General features: G+C 44.6%; 1 protein-coding gene across 1 annotated transcript in view; it reads right to left on the reverse strand.

Annotated features, from left to right (window-relative positions):
• Window positions 1-18,334, reverse strand: part of LOC123242074 (guanine nucleotide exchange factor DBS-like) — a 192,825-nt gene that overhangs the window by 26,644 nt on the left and 147,847 nt on the right. The window contains exon 12 of the mRNA XM_044669566.1: window positions 11,861-11,933. Coding sequence (XP_044525501.1) covers window positions 11,861-11,933 — 73 coding nt within the window. The remainder of the gene's footprint in view (window positions 1-11,860; window positions 11,934-18,334) is intronic.

Genomic DNA, 18,334 nt, shown 5'->3' on the forward strand with positions numbered 1-18,334 from the left:
TACCAGGAATGCAAGGATGGTTCAACATTAGGAAAACCATCCACATAATTGACCATATCAACAAGCTAAGAAACAAAAATCACATGATTATCTCAATAGATGCTGAAAAAGCCATTGACAAAATACAACACCCTAGAGAACAATCAACATCATTGTTATTAGAGCTGAGAGAGTTAACTGATTCATCAATTAACATCATCAAGAAGCCTTCCCTAATCTCTGGCTTGGCTGTGGCCAAGTCAGGTCAGTTAGTGAGAGGGTCAAGAACCTTCAGTTTCTACCAAGCCTAGTCATCTCCAGACCTTGATCAACAACTTAGATTAATAGCCAATTAATTAGCAATAGGGTTCCTAAATCCTCAATCTTATTCCCTTGTTTCCTAACCCCAACAATAGATTCAATGCAGTGTTTACCATCAAGTACCTTTCCTGAATGGTGATTATACCAAAGCCCTCGGGAAGGGGAGATCAATACGCAGTCAGATTATAACATTATCAAATAGTTACTCAATAACCCTTACCAACAACTAATCCAACCTCAGGTTGGGACCTAGAGAGGTTAACCATCCACACAACCTCTCAGGGGTTCCCTGCCTGGGCAAACTGTTAGAAGGGGATAATTGACGAGCTTAGCCAACCAAGTTTGTCAGGAGGAGAAGCATAGATTATACCAGTGGTTCCCAAACTTTTTTGGCCTACCGCCCCCTTTCCAGAAAAAATATTACTTAGCCCCTTGGAAATTAATTTTTAAAAATTTTAATAGCAATTAATAGGAAAGATAAATGCACCTGTGGCCATCACCGCCTCCCTGGATTGCTGCATCATCCACCAGGGGGTGATGGTGCCCACTTTGGGAATCACTGGATTATACCAACAACAACTGTGAGAGGAGAATGTGCTCTCTTCCTCACCAACTATAGCCAGCTTAGGTCTGAGCATACAATCCCTCCTCCATCCATATTATTTCTGAGATCCATATATACCATTCATTTCTCCAAGATAATATACATTCATCTTTTTAACAGGTATCACCTCATACCTAGCAGATTGGCTAAAATGACAGCAGGAGAGAGTAATGAATGTTGGAGGGGATGTGGCAAAATTGAGACATTAATGCATTGCTGGTGGAGTTGTGAATTGATCCAACCATTCTGGATGGCAATTTGCAACTATGCCCAAAGAATGCTAAAAGACTGCCTGCCCTTTGATCCAGCCATGCCAGTGGTGGGTTTGTACCCCAAAGAGATCATAGGGAAAAAGACTTGTATAAGAATATTTATAGCCACACTCTTTGTGGTGGCAAAAAACTGGAAAACAAGGGTATGCCCTTCAATTGGGGAATGGCTGAACAAATTGTCGTATCTGTTGGTGATGGAATATTATTGTACTTAAAGGAATAATAAACTGGAGGAATTCCATGTGAACTGGAAAGACCTCCAGGAATTGATGCAGAGTGAAAGGAGCAGAGCCAGAAGAACACTGTACACAGAGACTGATACACTGTGGTAAAATATAATGTAATGGACTTCTGTACTAGCAGCAATGCAATGACCAAGGACAATTCTGAGGGATTTATGGAAAAGAACGCTACCCACATTCAGAGGAAGAACCGTGGGAGTAGAAACACAGAAGAAAAACAAATGCTTGAACACATGGGTTGATGCAGACATGATTTGGGATGTAGACTCTAAACAACCACCCCAGTGCAACTATCAATAATATGGAAATAAGTCTTGATCGATGACACATGTTAAAACCAGTGGAAGTGCGTGTTGGCTGCAGGGGATGTAGGGGGAGTGGGGAGAGTAAGAACATGAATCATGTAACCATAGAGAAAATTTTTTTCTAAAAAAGAAAACTAAAAAAAAAAAGAAAACTAATTTGGGAGAAGGGTGATGAGGATCTGAACTAGTTGTAAGTGGATGAATAAATGGAGAGAAAGGGTCAAATGTGAGAGATATGAAGATTTGACATGAATATGTGGAGAGAGGGAGACTGAGAAGTCAGGGACAATTCCAAGATTACAACCCTCAGAGACCAGAAGGCTGGCAAAGCTTTTGATAAAAACTGAAAGGTGTGGAAGAAGGGATCTTTTTGGGCAAAAATGGTTTCAGTTTTGGATATGTTGAGCTTAAGATGGCACCAGTACATTCAATTTGAAGTAGATAATAGACAAAACTTACTGAAGGTTGTCATGATTGAAATTCTCACAGAGCAGTATTTCTTAATTTTAAATTAATTTTAAGTTAATCTGAGATGTTAAGACCATTCAAGAAAATCTAAAATGGCCAGTAGACTCCCTCCAGAATCTGAACGGGCACCAATAAGAGTGAGCAGGGCAAAAGAGAGCTCAGTAAAAGAGCCTCTGAGGCCAGAAGAGAGAGCAAGAGAGCCCAAGAAATTCCTGGGCATGCAACATAGACTCCTTGTAACTTCATCACTCAGTCCCTCCCCTGGATATCCTCAGACATCTCTGATTGGTAAACAGTTACTGAGAAGGTAGATTTAGAGACCCCAACTCCTCTCTCATTATTTCATCACAGGAAGTCTTAAGACAAGTCTTAAGGATGCCAACATTCCTCCTCCTTGGCATTTGGCTGTGTCACTGCAGTATGACATGATGGCTAGAGCTTGTTGACTTCATTACCTAAGAGTTCTTGTTTACAGATGACAAAAGCCAGACCAGTGAGATGTCTTGAGGTTTGAGAGCAAATTACTTGGAAGTCAGATGATCTTTAAAACCTGAGATTCAAGAAAGACTTCACTTAAAAATCATTACAATTGAATATTAATTTTCCACAAAAGTCAGCAGAGAGACATGGGCTTGATATATTGATATGGAATTCCTATGCAGAGAAATGATCATTAAACCTGTGGGAGTTGATGAGCTATCAAAAATGGGCCAGAAGGAGGAATTAATAGGTCCAGGAAAAAACTATGGGGAACATTTACAATTAGGGGGGCATGATCTGGAGGAGAAGGCAGCAAAAGAGATGAAGGAGTGGTCAGATAGGTAGGAGGAAAACCAAGAGGGATTAGTATCATGAGAACCCAGCGAAGGGAGACTATCCAGGAGGAAAGAGTGGACAACAGTGTCACATACAACAGATAGAGAAGGAGGAGGACTGAGAAAAGACCATCATCTTTAGCAATTAAATGGCCATTGCTAACTTTGGAGAAAACAATTTCAATTGAATGATGAGTTTGGAAGCCAGATTGCAAAGGGTTCAGAAGTAAGTCAGAGAGGAGGAAGTAGAAACAGCAAGTATAGATAACTTTTTCAGGAAGTGCTGAGAAAGAAAGATAGGACAATATTTTGAGGCAACGGTAGGATCCAGTGAAGTTGGTTTTTTTTCTTTTTTTAAACCCTTACCTTTCATCTTGGAGTCAATACTGTGTATTGACTCCAAGGCAGAAGAGTGGTAAGGGCTAGGTAATGGGGGTTAAGTGACTTGCCCAGGGTCACACAGCTGGGAAGTGTCTGAGGCCAGATTTGAACCGAGGACCTCCCATCTCTAGGCCTGGCTCTCAATCCATTGAACCACCCAGCTGTCCCCAAGTTCTTTGTTTTTTTTAAGGATGGGTGATACCTGGAGAGCTACAGATGGATAGATGATAGACAGATAGATGGATGTATAGAAGGAAGATAGATAGATAGGTAGAGAGAAGATTATTGTTTAGTTATTTTCAGTTATGGCCTGACACCATTTGGGGTTTTCTGTACAAAGAGAGTAGGATGGGATGCCATTCCTTTTCCATCTCATTTTATAGATGAGAAAACTGAGGCAAATAAGATTAAGTGACTTGCCCAGAAAGGTGAAACTTTTTGACTCCAGGCCCTGTATTCTAACCACTGTACCACCAGCTGTCCCTGATAGATGATGGATGATAAGTAGACAGATAGACAAGTAGATGGACAGACAGACAGATGGACAGAGAGTAAGTGAGAGAGAGAGACAAACAGACAGATAGGTAGATAGACAGACAGATAGATAGATAGGTAGATAGCCCTTTGTAAAAGCATTTTCTATGTTACTAAGTGCTTAAAGTGCTAAGTGCTAGGGATATAAATACAAGCAAACAAGACAGTCTTTATTTACCCTTAACGAGCTTACATTCTACTTCTATTTAATTCCTATTTAATTCTAATTCTATTCTAATTACATTCTAACATCAGTGCATTGGGAATCTGAAAAAACTGCACCACAGTTGGATGGTAAGTGGAGAAGTCTAGAGAGTCCAAGTGGAGGTGAGGTAAAGCACACCTTGAGATTCTTCCTAAAAAGAGGACTCAGAAAAGAAGTCCCAGCAGGGCCTCAGAACAGAGGTTACTTTAGTCACTTTAAACCAATCATTCTTTTTACCACCTCCAATGATGAATGGAAAGGTGGAGGAGGAAGAAAGAGAAGACAGTAAAGGCAAAGACAAGCACAGAGGTAAAGGAGCAAAGGGGAAAGAGTTGGTAGATTTTTAGGTTACTAACCTAAAAAATATTAATTTTTAGGCTATTAACCAGATCACAACTCAAGATCAGTGGACTTAGTTACCATCTGGTAACCCTTTTGAAATTCTGGTTCTCATTGCTCAGGTCCTTTCATCTTACAACCTACAGAGATTCTGGTCAAATGGAGGTGGCAGCAGAAGTTATTCCCTGGGCTACAGAAATATCACCCTGAGAGTGCCTGCTTGGGTCTTGGCCTGATGGAGGTTGTGCTTTCTTTGTGTAAGGTCTTATATACATTTTTAAAAGCATTTAATAGCAAATATTACTGTCTTTAGAGAAGAAGGAACAGCATTTTCCAGAGCAGGGATCTATAAAAGCTTCAACTCCAAGAGAGCCAATGAGCTCAGTGTCTGTGGGAGTCACTGCTAAGTCTAAGGTGTCCTTAGGAGAAAATGAGAATAAGATAAATAGAAAAGAAAAGGCAAAAAAAATAGGGGAATAAAGTGGAGAGAAGACACAGTGGAGAGCGGTCAAGTACTGCCCTCAATGGCCTCTGGGGACACTCAGTGGCACCTGGGTGACAGAGCGCCTGCCTTCTCTCTGGGGCCAACAACAAGGAAAGAAGGAAAATATAAGAAGCGAGGGGAAACCAAGGAAGGGCCAGCCATGTGTGTCTTTGTGGTGCTCTTGGCCCCGAAGAGTCTCAAGGTCGTTTGAGAGACGGCAATTAGTCCTGATCCTGGAAGCCAGTCACACTGGGGTCAGTGCATTGTACAACATGGAAGTGATAGCAGAAGGGTAGAAGCTCAGCACTGGAGAGCAGGAAGGGACTAGGAATTGTTTTATCCCAAATACCCATTGTACAGCTCAAGAGGCCAGGACAGCCCCTTGTCTAAGGCTGCCTAGCTAATCGATGGCAGAGCTCTAGGCCATGGTGAAATACCTAGAGGGAAGAAGACATTTTACCTCCCTATTGGCAGTGTATGTGATCCAGATGGGTGGCACTGGCTACGTGGGTGGGAAGCGGGGTGAGACCAACACAGAATCATAACCAGCAATTTTTGTCCCTGGGGCAAATGTTGAGAAGAAGAGGTGCATTCCTCTGGGATAGGGCTGCCATGAAGGAAGAAGAAGAGACTCAGCCAAAGACAATGAAGTGGCTCCAGTCTCGGGGACACGCTGGCTCAGTGCCATATTGCTGCTCTTTGGCTCCCACAGAGCCTGAGCCCAGGAAACTGCTGGTCAGAGCTAGCCCCACCATGTTTTCATTGCTGCTGTGTCTAGATGACCCAAATGACACAGATGATGGACGGTGGGAACAATGAGTAACAGGGCCCTGGCGGAGGTCCTGATTCGTCATCTGTTCACTGGCCTGTGGTCAAGTCAAAGAAGGGAGATGAAAATAAAGGCCACAAAGATCAAAGCTCGATCAATCAACCTGCATTTCCTAAGCTCTTATTCTGGGCCAGGAATCCTGCTAAGTTTTAGGAAAATGAAGACAACTCAAGAAAAAGCAAAAACAGCTCCTGCCCTCAAGAAGCTTACATATAAAAATACATGCATGTAAAATAAATACAACAGCCACAAAGCCTTAGAAGGGAGGAAGGCAGCTGCTGGGCAGGATTTCACCAGTGGGAAACACCAGCGGGAAATCCTGGCCTCCTTTAGATGCACTAGAGATTCCTAGGCTTGGGTGGGGCAGCCTAATGTGGCAGCTGCTGCCGGAAGGAAGGCAAAGGACACCCACAGAGCCACACATGGAGGAAACACACGTGGAAGGAAGGAAGCCAGACTCTGGGTTGTCAAAAGAATGGGGAAGTTCAAACCACCTTGGATTTTCGATGATTTTATTTTAGCCATTGAAAGAAGGAAACCCACCTATGATATCAGTATAAGGGAAGGAAGTTATGACATTTTAAATATAACTGAATTACTTCTTGGTTCTTTCTACATACTGTCTGCAATATTCTCACTTCTCTCTTCTGCTTGGCAGAATCCCTGCCTTCTTTGAAGACAGCCCAAGTATCATTTGCATTGGGAGGCCATTTCCATCCTCTCCCCACCCCCAGCAGCTGCCACCCTCCCTTCTAAGGCTTTGTGGCTGTTGAATTTGCTTTACCTGTACATATTTTTTAAATATGTAAGCTTCTAGAGGGCAGGGGCTGGTTTTCTTTTTTTCTTGCGATCTTCATATTCCCAGAACTTAGCAGGATTCCTGGCCCAGAATAAGAGCTTAGGAAATGCAGGTTGATTGATCAACCTTTGATCTTTCTTTGTGGCCTTTATTTTCATTTTCCTTCTTTGAAGACACACAGCCCAGAGTCCCAGCAAGGTCTCAAGTGTCTTGGGTGCCCTTTGTGTCTCTAGATTCACTTCTCCATGCTTTTTAGAGGTGCTTGTAAGAGAGGAGCTATCCCAGAATTCACTATTTCTCAGGCTACGTTGGGAGCAAGTTTAGGGGAGCAGGAAGAACATTGGCCTTGAAGTTGCGAAACCTGGGTTACACGTCATCATAGATCTTCAGAGTCAGAAGGAAGCTGAACCTGAGCAGGATCTACAATATCACCCACCCCTGAAATGTCCTACTTTGGATCTTCATTTGTGCCCTTTGGAATACCTATCTATAGTGAACAAACAGCCTCTTGACTTAAACCTCTTCTTTTCTTCTATTTTCCATCTTCTGGCACAGAGACCTTGCCTCTTTCTGATGACCCTGCTTCTCTTGCCACCTCTTCTAATAGGGATGCACTACCCCCTGACTCAGTGGTCAGAATACTTCTTAAGCCTGTTGACCACTTCCAAATTTTCCCTCCATCAGCAGCATCTCTTCCTTTGGGTTCAAAGTGCCTGATCTGATCACCCAATCTAGATCCTTTGTCTATGGATCTCCAGGACATTCTCCTTCCTTCCTCAGTGAGTTCAGTAACTTTTTGGCATTTAAAGCTCTTCATACTTTGGCCCCTTTCTACCCTTCTAGTCTTCTCATACTTTACCTCCTTCCATGAACTCCTTAATATACTTCATCTCTCATCTCCATGCCTTTGCACTGGCTGCCCCCATGCCTGGAATGCTTTTTCTCCTCATCTCTGAGTCCTAGCTTCTTTCAAGACTCAGCTCAAATTCTATCTTTTGCAGGAGGACTGTTCTTGTTGCCCCAGCTATTAGTGTTTTACCCCTGAGATGACTTCCAAATTACCCTATATGTTGTATTTGTTGTTCAGTCCTTTTTCAGTTATGTCTAGCTCTTCATGATCCCATTCAGGGTTTTCTTGGCAAAGACACTAAGATGGTTTTCCATTTCCTCCTCCAGTACATTTTACAGATGAAGAAACAGAGTCAAGTGAGGTTAAGTGACTTTTCCAGAGTCACATAGCTAGTAAATGTCTAAGGCCAGATTTGAACTCAGCCTTCCTGACTCCGGGGCTGGGGCTGGTGCTCTATCCACTCTGTCACTAGCTGCCATGTTGTATTTACTTGGTTATTTAAATACTGCCTCTCCCACTGGAATGAAAACTCCTTGAGAAACTGTTTTTGCCTCTCCTTGTATCCTTGATGCTTGGCACATATGTCTAGTACATAATAAGTCCTTAGTAACTTGACTAACTGACTGGTCAGGCTCATAATAAAATCCTCCAGCGGGGGGGAACTCATCACCTCCTGAAGCAACTCATCCCACTTTGCAACAGCTCTTATGGTGAGCAAGTTTGGCCTGACATCAATCCTCAAAGGGCTTTTCTGATTCTTCTCCCTCTGGAGCCAACTGGAGCAAGTCTAATCCCTCCTCCACTTGGCAACTTTCATTTATTTGACACAGCAATCATGTCCCCTACCTACCACTCAGTTTCCTTATTTGTAAAATGGGGATAACAATACTTAGCACTCCCCACTTTTTCTGGCTGGAAGAGAAAAGAGCTCACCCAACTTCACAATGTGAATTATTTTATCGTCCTGCAAATATTTGGACAGAGAAGCCACCAAACTCAAGAACTATCAGAGTTAATCATCCAAATCCCTTATTTCAGGGATGAGAAGATGGGCTTGCTCCTAAGATCACATAGCTAATTAGCACAGCCCAAACCAGAACCCAGGACACCCAGACTATCATTCAAGTAGTTTTTCCATTATTAAATTTTTTTAAAAAATTATTTTCTTAATGACATTAACAAACAGCAACTGAAATGATCATTTCTATATACACAGTAAAATGGGGGGAAAGGATTGCCCCCCAAAAGTTTCCATTATGTATTACTTTTCATTTTAAGTGCAGAAGAAATTCAACATGGAATTTTCAAAGTTGTCCACATTGTCCATTTCCTTCTGGACTTCCTTCTTTTCTCAGCTGTGCATTTAAAAAGTTTTAATGACTCTTTTTCTCTTTCTTCTCTTCCTTCTTTTGTAAAATATATATATACATATATATATATATTGCTTATTTTGTTAAATATTTCCCCATTACATGTAAAAAAGTTTTTAACATTCAATTTTTAAAATGTAGAGTTCCAAATTCCCTACCCCGCCATACCTCTGCACCCCTTGGGAAGGCAAGCAATATACTAACTATATGCTGAAAGTAATGTAAAATATATTTCTATATTAGCCATGCTCCCTCCTCCCTTCCTCCCTTCCCTCCCAACCTCATTCCCTCATCATTTCCTTTTAATTTTCTTGGCTTTATGGCATTGGAATATGTTTAAAGTTGATGGGAAGGATAAATGATTGAGTTTTCACTAAACTAGTCTTGGCGAGCCCAGCCCCAGATAGGAGTCTGCAGTGAGCAGCCAACTCTCATGTTGGTTTCTTCTCCTTTGCTTTTTCCCCCAATCCCCCACTGGTTCAGTCATGCAAGTTTGTCGATGCCCATTTTATAGATGAGAAAAGGGAAGGAGCTGAATGACTTGACAGGATCTCTGAGCCAGAAGGGACGTCAGGAGGCGAGCTTGCCTAACCTATCGCTAACCCAAGTCCCATGTCCTTTCATGGACAAGAGGTTGAACTTTCAGACCTTCGGTGGAAAGAAGAGCCATCCCCTCCCACCATGGAATAACTGGCTTTCCCCTACCTCCAACCCAACCCAACCTGCCTCTTCCTGACTTCCTGCTCTTCATTCGGTCCTTTGGGGCCAAAAAGAACAAATCTGGTCCCTGCTCCACCTGGCAGGCCTTCACCTCCTTGACCCTGGTCATATCTTCCTCCTTCTCACCCCTCAGCCTTCTGTTCCTCAGCTTAATGTTCCCAGTCTTCAATTCTTCCAGTTATCTCTACTTGGCACCGTTAAGAACTTTCTTGCTTGGGTCTTATGGGCTGCGCAGAGGCTGGCTAGTAGCATCCCCATCCATGGGGGAGAATATCAGAACCTCAGTCATCTTAGGCCATATTTGCTGTTAGTGACTCCTGGCAGCCAGAACCCCAGTGGGCAGCCCTGAGATGGCTGCACGTTTGGGGCAGGTGACTCCTGACTGGCCGAGAGACTTTGGTCAGAGAAGGGCCTGTGTCCAGAGCAGACAGACAGTAGGACCTAGGAAGAAGGAAACAGCCTTTGCACTGATCCTGGAGCTGATGAAGCTTAGGATATAGAAGGAAAGTGCTGCTTGCCATCCCCAGGTGGAAGGGGCAGGCCTGGCTAGGTCTCAGGAAGGACCATGACCAGGCTGGGGTTCCTCTCTCAAACCTGCTCTTTTCCCTGTGGGTGCCCAGGGGAGCTGGTTCTCTTTTCCCAGCTTCTTCTCTGCTCCTGCTGGGTCCAACAGCACCTTGACATTCTTCCACCCTTGCCGGGTGACCAGCAACCCTGGCCTCTGATCCACTACCAGCCTCTTCTTGGAAATCATCGTGCATTCCTTATTGTCAAAGATTCTATTCTCACTGCACAGGAAGTCCTTTTTTGGATAGATTTGCATGTTTGTACTGACTCAGGAATTTCCCCCAAGAAGTGCACATGCTGTAGGCCTTCCCTTATGTATCTCATTACCAAGAAAAGGATTTCCCCTCTTTTCCATTTATAATTCTTGTTAAATATGCCATGATCCTTCAAGCATCTTGATTCTCCCTTGAATCTTGGCAACTAAGTGATGCAGTAGATAGCACAATGAGACTGGTGTCAGGAAGATCTGAGTTCAAATCAGACCTCAGACACTAGCTGAATGACCCTAGGTAAGTCGTTTAACCTCTGTCTGCCTCAGTTTCCTCATCTGTCAAACGGTGATAATAAGAGTACTTAACTCACAGACTTAGGAGGATTAAGTGAGATGTATCTGAGAGCCCTTTGCAAATCTTAGAATGTTATGTAATCAAGTTATTATTATCACTGAATAGGGCCCAGCTTTTCAGCCACTTTACTATTTAGTGTCAAAAAGTCTCAAGAAGACAAATATGTTGGGGGCCTGGCAGATGGCAGAAGATGTGGCCGTCTGGCTTATGAAATATCTATCCTAACTCCTCTCTTCAGTTTCTCTAACAGCAATAACTCTGGCCTTCTCAGCATTCCAGTTTTCTTCCAGCTTGTTGATTCTCCTTCTAAAATGTGGCACCCAGAACCCTGGGTACCACTCGGCACGCAGACTCCAAAGCCAGTCTCATGGCAGCCATCTCTGCCTCATGGAATCCCTTCCTGCCTTCCACATGCACCTCACACACCATCTTCTACATCGGGGGCATCAAATGGATCCCTTCCTGCCTCATACTGACTTAGAAAACCACAGACTAACAGTATCTAAGTTATATTGTATTTTTACTATTTTGTAACATTCCGACAATTGTAATTGTAACATAAACGACAATTCCACATTGCTCTGATTTGGGCGTGAGTCTGACCCCTTTGTTGTAGACAAGATCTTTCCTGATTTCAACCCCACCTTCCCTACAGTTGCTAATGTCCTCCCTTCTAATTACTTTGCATTTAATGACCTTCTATTTGTATCTATTTACTTTATTCTTTATATTCTTTAGTTTTAAAATTTATATTTATTTTATATTATTATTTCTTTACATTCTTAAATGTGTACTTGTCATCCTCATTAGAATATAAACTCCTGGGTCAGCTGGGTGGCTCAGTGGATAGAGAGCCAGGCCTGGAAATGGGAGGTCCTGGGTTCAAACCTAGCCTTAGAGACTTCTCAGCTGTATGTATGACCCTGGGCAAGTCACTTAAACCCATTTGCCAAGCCTTTACCACTGTTCTGCCTTGGAGCCAATACACAGAACTGATTCCAAGATGGAAGGTAAGGGTTTAAAAAAACCCCAAATATATATAAACTCCTTTAATTATTTGATTGATTTTTATCCCTAGTGCCTAGCACAGTGCCTGGCCCATAGTAGGTGCTCAATAAATGCATGTTGATGAATGATTGATAGAATATTTCTCTTAATAGAAATTCTTGTGCAAATACAGAAGCTGCATAAGGAACCATTAGATATTTACCTGGAGGAGTTGGATGTGTCCATGGGTGCGTGGTAGACGCTTTCTGTGATTCTTTGGTGTAGCTGACTTGCTTCTGTTCAAAGAAAAAGAGGGGGGAAACCTTTAATCATTCAGAAATTTACTGCTTAATTTTATTAATCAATAAGGTAATCACTTGATGTCTGCGAGTAATCAGGTATTATTATTTCGTCGTGCCTTCTGGACAATGGTGGACAAGGGAGAGCTCCTTGTGGATCCTCCAGTTCCTCAGGGCATGCAGGGCAGCCCCCTCCTCACTTTTCCCTCAGCTGCTCTCCTGGACTTCATCATGCCCTCCAGAATGTCATCCTCTCCCAGGATCTGAACCTCGTGCCACCCCAGACCCTCCTGCCCTGGGATCCCTCCATCCACCCTTTTGGACCCAGTGGAGAGCTCCTCCATCACTATCTCATGATTCGCCATGGGCTCTACTGCTAGAGGCTTCATCTCTGGATACCTTTAATAAATGCTTTCCCACCCATTAAATCATTCTTTTATTCGTGCATTCATTTATTCATTCCTTCTTGCTGCCCACACTCAGCTGCCATCCTATGAGGCTAGCACTCTCCAGCCTCCTAGTTTCGGGCAGGATAACTTAATTGGAGCCATCCTACTTCTCAGCCTCTGTGAGTTGGCAGCCAGAGCTGCTTGCTGGGAAAACAGCTCATTTAGGCGACAGAGTGATGACAGTCTCGAAGTGCTCCAGGGCTTGGGGGCATTTCGCAAGCCATCCTCTTCTGGGTTCCTCAGGATGTCTGCAGTAACTTTGATTGTCCAAGAGATAGCAGTGAGCAGGGGAGAGAAGGTCCCTTTCTTGGTGGCTGCGTGACGGCAACTTTTATGGTCCTTCTGAAGCTCAGCCTCCCAGCCTCCCCTTTCCCACGGCTCTGCATCAGCTACCGGGAAAAGGAAGAGGAAAGGGCTTCCTCTCTCGGAGCCAGCCTTCCTGGGTGGAACAGATTTGCGTGCTCGGACATACTGGCAGAGGGAAAGCTGGGCTACAGGATCACCCAATCACATGTGGGAAGCTCTGGGTCAGAAGGGCCTCTCGGGCTGAATAGCCAAGAATCCCCTTGGCCGTGGCACAGATGGTGGGGAAGGCAGGTCTGAGCCCTCTGGGGGGAGCAACGGCTAATGCCTACACAGGGCTCTGAGGTTTGTAAATTTTACAGCCAGTGGAGCCTCCCTGCATGATCTCTAAGTTACAGACAAGTAAATTGAGGCTCACAGATCCAGTAATTTTGCCAAGGGTCGCACGGCTGGTAAGGGCCACAGAGAAGCTGCTCCATTCTGAACTCTCCACAGACCATAATAATCATGATGGCTGGCATTTGTAGAACAACTACCACGTGCCGGCACTATCCCCAAGGGCCTAAGAACTGGAGAGTCTGGGTGGCACAAGCTTCAGATCTGGGAGAGGATGAGATCCTGGAAGGCATGATGATGTCCAGGAGAGCAGCCAAGGGGGAAGTGAGGAGGGGGCTGCCCTCCTTCACTGGAGGATTGGAAGGAGCTCTCCCTTGTCCACCATTCTCCAGAAGGCATCATGAAAGGTCTCACTTAGTCCTCACAACACTCCAGGGAGCTAGGTACCACTATTATCCCCATTTTACAGATGAGGAAACTAAGGCAGACAGCAGGTAAGTGACTTGCCCAGGATTCACAGTGTTAAGAACCTGAGGTGAGATTTACACTCAGGTGCTCCTGAATCCAGACCTGGTGCTCTATGCCCTAAGCCAGTGATGGGCAAACTTTTTAAAGAGAGGGCCAAAGGAAAGGAAAAAAAAACATTTCAGTCACTAATCTACCTTCTCACTGAATATCCCTTTGTAAAAGCTAATAGATGAGGGGCAGCTGGGTGGCTTGGTGGACTGAGTCAGACCTAGAGATCCTGGGTTCAAATCTGGCCTCGGTGCCTTCCTCACTGGGTGACCGTGGACAAGTCACTTAACCCCAACAGCCTGGCCCTTCCCACTCTTCTGCCTTGGAGCCAATACTTAGTGGTGATTCTAAGACGGAAGGTCAAGGTTTAAATAAAAAGAACGTGGGCTCCTTGAGGGCAGGGACACTTTTTGCCTTTCTGCTTCCTCCAGTGCCTGGCACACAGTGGGGGCTTCATAAATGCGTGTTGACTGTCAGACTGATCCAGATGGGGAGGCACAGAAGGCCCCATGGGGCAGGGTCCCTGGGCTGGACCTGGCACGCACAGGGATTTTGTGGGGGATGCTGGGAGGCTAGTGAGGCAAAGGGAAGGGCTCATGGTGGGAAACTGCAGGAAAGTCCATCAGCAGGCTTGGCCTGGACTTCATCCCATCCTGGGGAAGCTGAAACCAGCCTGGAGTGCGGTGAGAGCAGGAACACCACCCGCCTGAAGGATGCCCTTGTCGTGGCACAGGGGCTGCGGGCATGTCCTTATTCTGCTGCCCAGGTAACTGCCTTCTTAGACCGATTCTGCCTCCTTTCCCCCGTGTAAAGGAGCACGGTGAGCTTCAGGGTGACGGCAAACATCCCATAGATTACAGGCTCCCTGGAGACAGACAATATCTTTGCTCTTCCATCTTACTGGTGTTGGGGTACAGAGCAGAGCCTGGCACACAGCTGAGGGGAACCGTCCAGAATGGCAGCCCTGGCCAGGGGCTCCTGTTGCTTCTGAGCCTAGCCAGCTGAGTTTGGAAGGCTTCTTGGTCTGCTTGGCACAATGTGTATTCAGTTGTTTCAGTCGTGTCCATCTCTTCCTGACCCCATTTGGGGTTTTATTGGCCAACATGCGATAGTGGTTTGCCATTTTCTTCTCCAGCTCATTTTACAGATGAGGAAACTGAGGCAAACAGGGGCAAATGACTTGCCCAAAGTCACACAACTAGTAAGTATCTGAGGCTGGGTTGTCTTCCTGACTCCAGGTCCAACGTTTTATCCACTGTCCACCTTATCCACTGCCCTTAATGCTGTTTAATAAATACTGATCGACTGATTTTATATTTATGTACTTGTTGCCTCCTGTAGTAAAATGCCATCTCTCTGAGAGCAACAATTGTTTAATTGTTGGCACACAGCAAGGGCTTCACCAAAGATCATTGATTGGCTGAATGTGAGCTGCTAGAGGGCAGGAACGGTTTCCTTTTTGTCTTCGCATCCCTGGTAGACACAGTTCCTGGCATGGAGTAAACACTTTTGAAATGCATGGTGAGGGGCAGCTAGATGGCATGGTGGAGAGAGCACCAGGCCTGGATTCAGGAGAACTTGGCTTCAATATGGCCTCAGATATTTCCTACCCATGTGACCCTGGCCACAGCTACCTAATCCTGTTCGCCTAGCCCTTGCTCTTCTGTCTCAGAGTTGTTACTAAGACAGAAAGTAAGGGTTTAAAACAATGAAATAAAATGCATGATGATGGATGGATGGCAGTTTGTCATAGCAGTAGAGGAAAAGAGCTATTTTTTGGTAACTGAATAACAGCTTTGTGATTAATTTGAATAATGGGATTAAGGAGCCTGAGCTAGAAAGGGCCTTCTGGCCAAATTCTTTGATGCCACAGCCAGGATGCCTTCACACTGAACCACATTCCGCCACTGCCACTGGGATCACGATCTTCATCTCTCCCCTTCATCCTCCTCCTCCTCTTCATCCTCCTTCCCCTTCTCTCCATCTTTCTCCTTCTCCTCAGCCCTCCTCTTTTTCCTTTTCTTCCACAATCTCCTGTTATCTTCCAAATACACTCTGCTTATTTCTGACTCAAAGTCTTTGTTTGGGCAAATCCCCCTGCCTGGATACTCTTTTCTTCCATCCTTTCCTCATCTGTTGTCTTTCCAGCTCCAGTCCAGGTAATTATAGTGAGCAATGCCAGCCCCCAACGATCTCCACCCCCTCTGAATTCATTTCCCCTAAGTAGTCCTCATTTCTAAACACCAACATCTGCTTTGTATTCTTAATGGTTTCATGAAAGGGTGCATGTCAGAAGCAGATTGGGACTCAGGAGACCCCAGTTCTAGTTCTAACTCTGCCACCAATTCTTTGTGTGACCCTGGGCAAGTCACTATACTCCTCTGCACCTCAGTGTTCTCACCTGTAAAAGGAGGGCAGTGGAGAAAACGGGCTCTAAGGATTCTTGTGAAATTCTGGGCTTGTCGATTGTTTCCCTGTCTTGCCTATTAGCTCCTCTCTCCTATTTTTGATACTGCTATGTTTATTTGAATAAATGAATGGATGAACAGAAATGTCCTGGACTGATTTACTCCATGGATATGGTACAATGATTTTTCTGCCTGGCATCTCTCATTTCAGTTCTAGAGCAAGATTCCTGATGAATTGGTCCCCCCCCCCCCGGGGGGAGCCCAGTTGAGACCTCAAATTGAGGGATGGCTATTAGTTTTAGAACTTTGTATCCAGTAGGTAATGTCTGTGAAGGCCAAGTGAGAGGCAGAGAAAGTTGGAGGAGTGCTAGATTTGGTTTAAGCAAAATATAAACAAGGCCAAATCCCTGGGCTGGATCCCTGCATGAAGATCTCTAACTGGAGAAGGGTTGACTGTCTTCTTATTCCATGGCTACGTGCTGTGAGCTTCAAAATTAATATCCAATATCTAAGTATTATATTTAATAAGATTTATTAATAATAATGAACATAAAAAAGCTAGAGCAAAAAGCCACCTTCCTCAGCTCAGCATGGGGGAGGAAGGGGGGGAAGAGAGAAAAAGGGAGGAGTTACAGAACTATATAAACAATAACTTAAAGACGCAGGTAAATGAAAAGGGGAAAGGAATTTTGGGACGAGGAAAGAATTCTGGGAGAAGAAGTCCAAGGTACAAAATTCTCTAACTAACACAGTGCTATTCTCCCACCCTGCCAGGCAGCCTTAAGCTACCTGCCACAGGTCAAAGGGATTCTAAATGCCTGTCTCCTATGATGGTGGGTCCATGGAGTGATATGATGTAACATGAACATAACTTAAATGTGATTGATAAGAGCCAACAAGAGGTAATTAGGCAGTGTGGTGGATTGAGTACTGTACATGGAGTCAGGAAGACCCATTATACCAAATTTCAAACTTCTTGTTGTCTCCCTTCACATTTTCTGTGATGCCAACCATGCTCATCTAAGGGCAGAAGAAAACAGAAATTCTTGGGATTGTTGCTTTCTATTTTCCAGGGCAGAATTTCTCTTAGTCTCTGTCTTTCTCTCTGTGTGTGTCTCTCTCTATTTGACTGTCTGCCTCTTTTGGTGGCTTTTTCTCTGGCTATTTCTTTCTAGCTATATTTTTCTCTATCTCAATCTCTTCCTTTGATGTGAATTGGTCTATCCATTCTGGAAAGAATTTTTTTTTCTAAACTGATCACACCCAACAATACTATAAATCAATCAACACATATTTAATAAGTACCTACTGTGTGCCAATCTCCATGTTAGAAGAGAGGGTTAATAGAACCTTTTTGAGTTTATTCCCTCATAGGTCTTCCCTGGGGTGGGGGTGAGTATTAGCTGATCTGGCCCATTGAAAGCTAGCAAGAGGGAGTCTAGATACTCACCCCCTACCATCAAATACTCACCCCCATACAATCCCCTCTGAGGTCCCTTCCAAACATGAGTCTATCATTCTTGGAGACAAGAGAGTTTGAATTTTACCGTCCTAGCCATGACCATCTGGGCATATCTCCAGACGTCTTGGTTTCAGTTTCTTCATCTGCAAAATGGGGATAGTGACACCTCTAGGATGGAGGGCTGTCCTGAGCATCCCCAGCAACCACCTGAGTGAGTGGTCCTTTCCCCTGGAGCTCAGGGATTTCTGTGCCTTATGGGAAAAGGGGTAAAAGACTGTACATCTCTCGTGAGCTACCTTAAAGGCAAGATGAGAATTCCAACTGAGAGAGGGATTCGTTAGCTGCCTCTCATTAGTTTGGCATCAATTGGCACAACCACCATTTCTCTTCATTTTCCTTCCTTCATGCTGGCCCTACGCCTGGGAGGTGCAGCCAAATCTTTGTTTCAGCCTGTTAGGCAAATGCCATACTGAATTATCAGGTTTCTAATCAGTCTCCGGTTTTTAGCCTCTTTCTATTTCCTCGATATTTCCACACGTATTCATAAATCGAAACAGATCCTCCTGATGGTGCTGGTCTCAGAGGGGAAACACTCCTTCCTGCCCTCACACATCTGAACGAAACAAATGCATCTCCTTCCCTCTCTATCCTCCCTGCAACACATTCACCCGCACTCACTGTGGCAATCTCTTCACAGCCTTACCCTCGCACCCCTGTAGCGATGACTCAAAGATTCAGCCTGCAGTAGAGGGAGGACCCCTGGGAGTCAGAAGGCCTGAGGTCGAGGCCTGGCATGACCCTCCAAGCCTGTTGTTATCCCCTGCAAGATGGGGCTGAGGACCCCGCAGCACCTACTGCTCAGGGTTCTTGGGAGAGGTTGGAAGGAGGCAAATTTGGGGTTTGTATTTATTATCCGTATATTTA

The sequence above is a fragment of the Gracilinanus agilis genome, chromosome 3 (assembly GCF_016433145.1).
Source record: "Gracilinanus agilis isolate LMUSP501 chromosome 3, AgileGrace, whole genome shotgun sequence".
Classification (NCBI taxonomy): Eukaryota; Metazoa; Chordata; class Mammalia; order Didelphimorphia; family Didelphidae; genus Gracilinanus; species Gracilinanus agilis.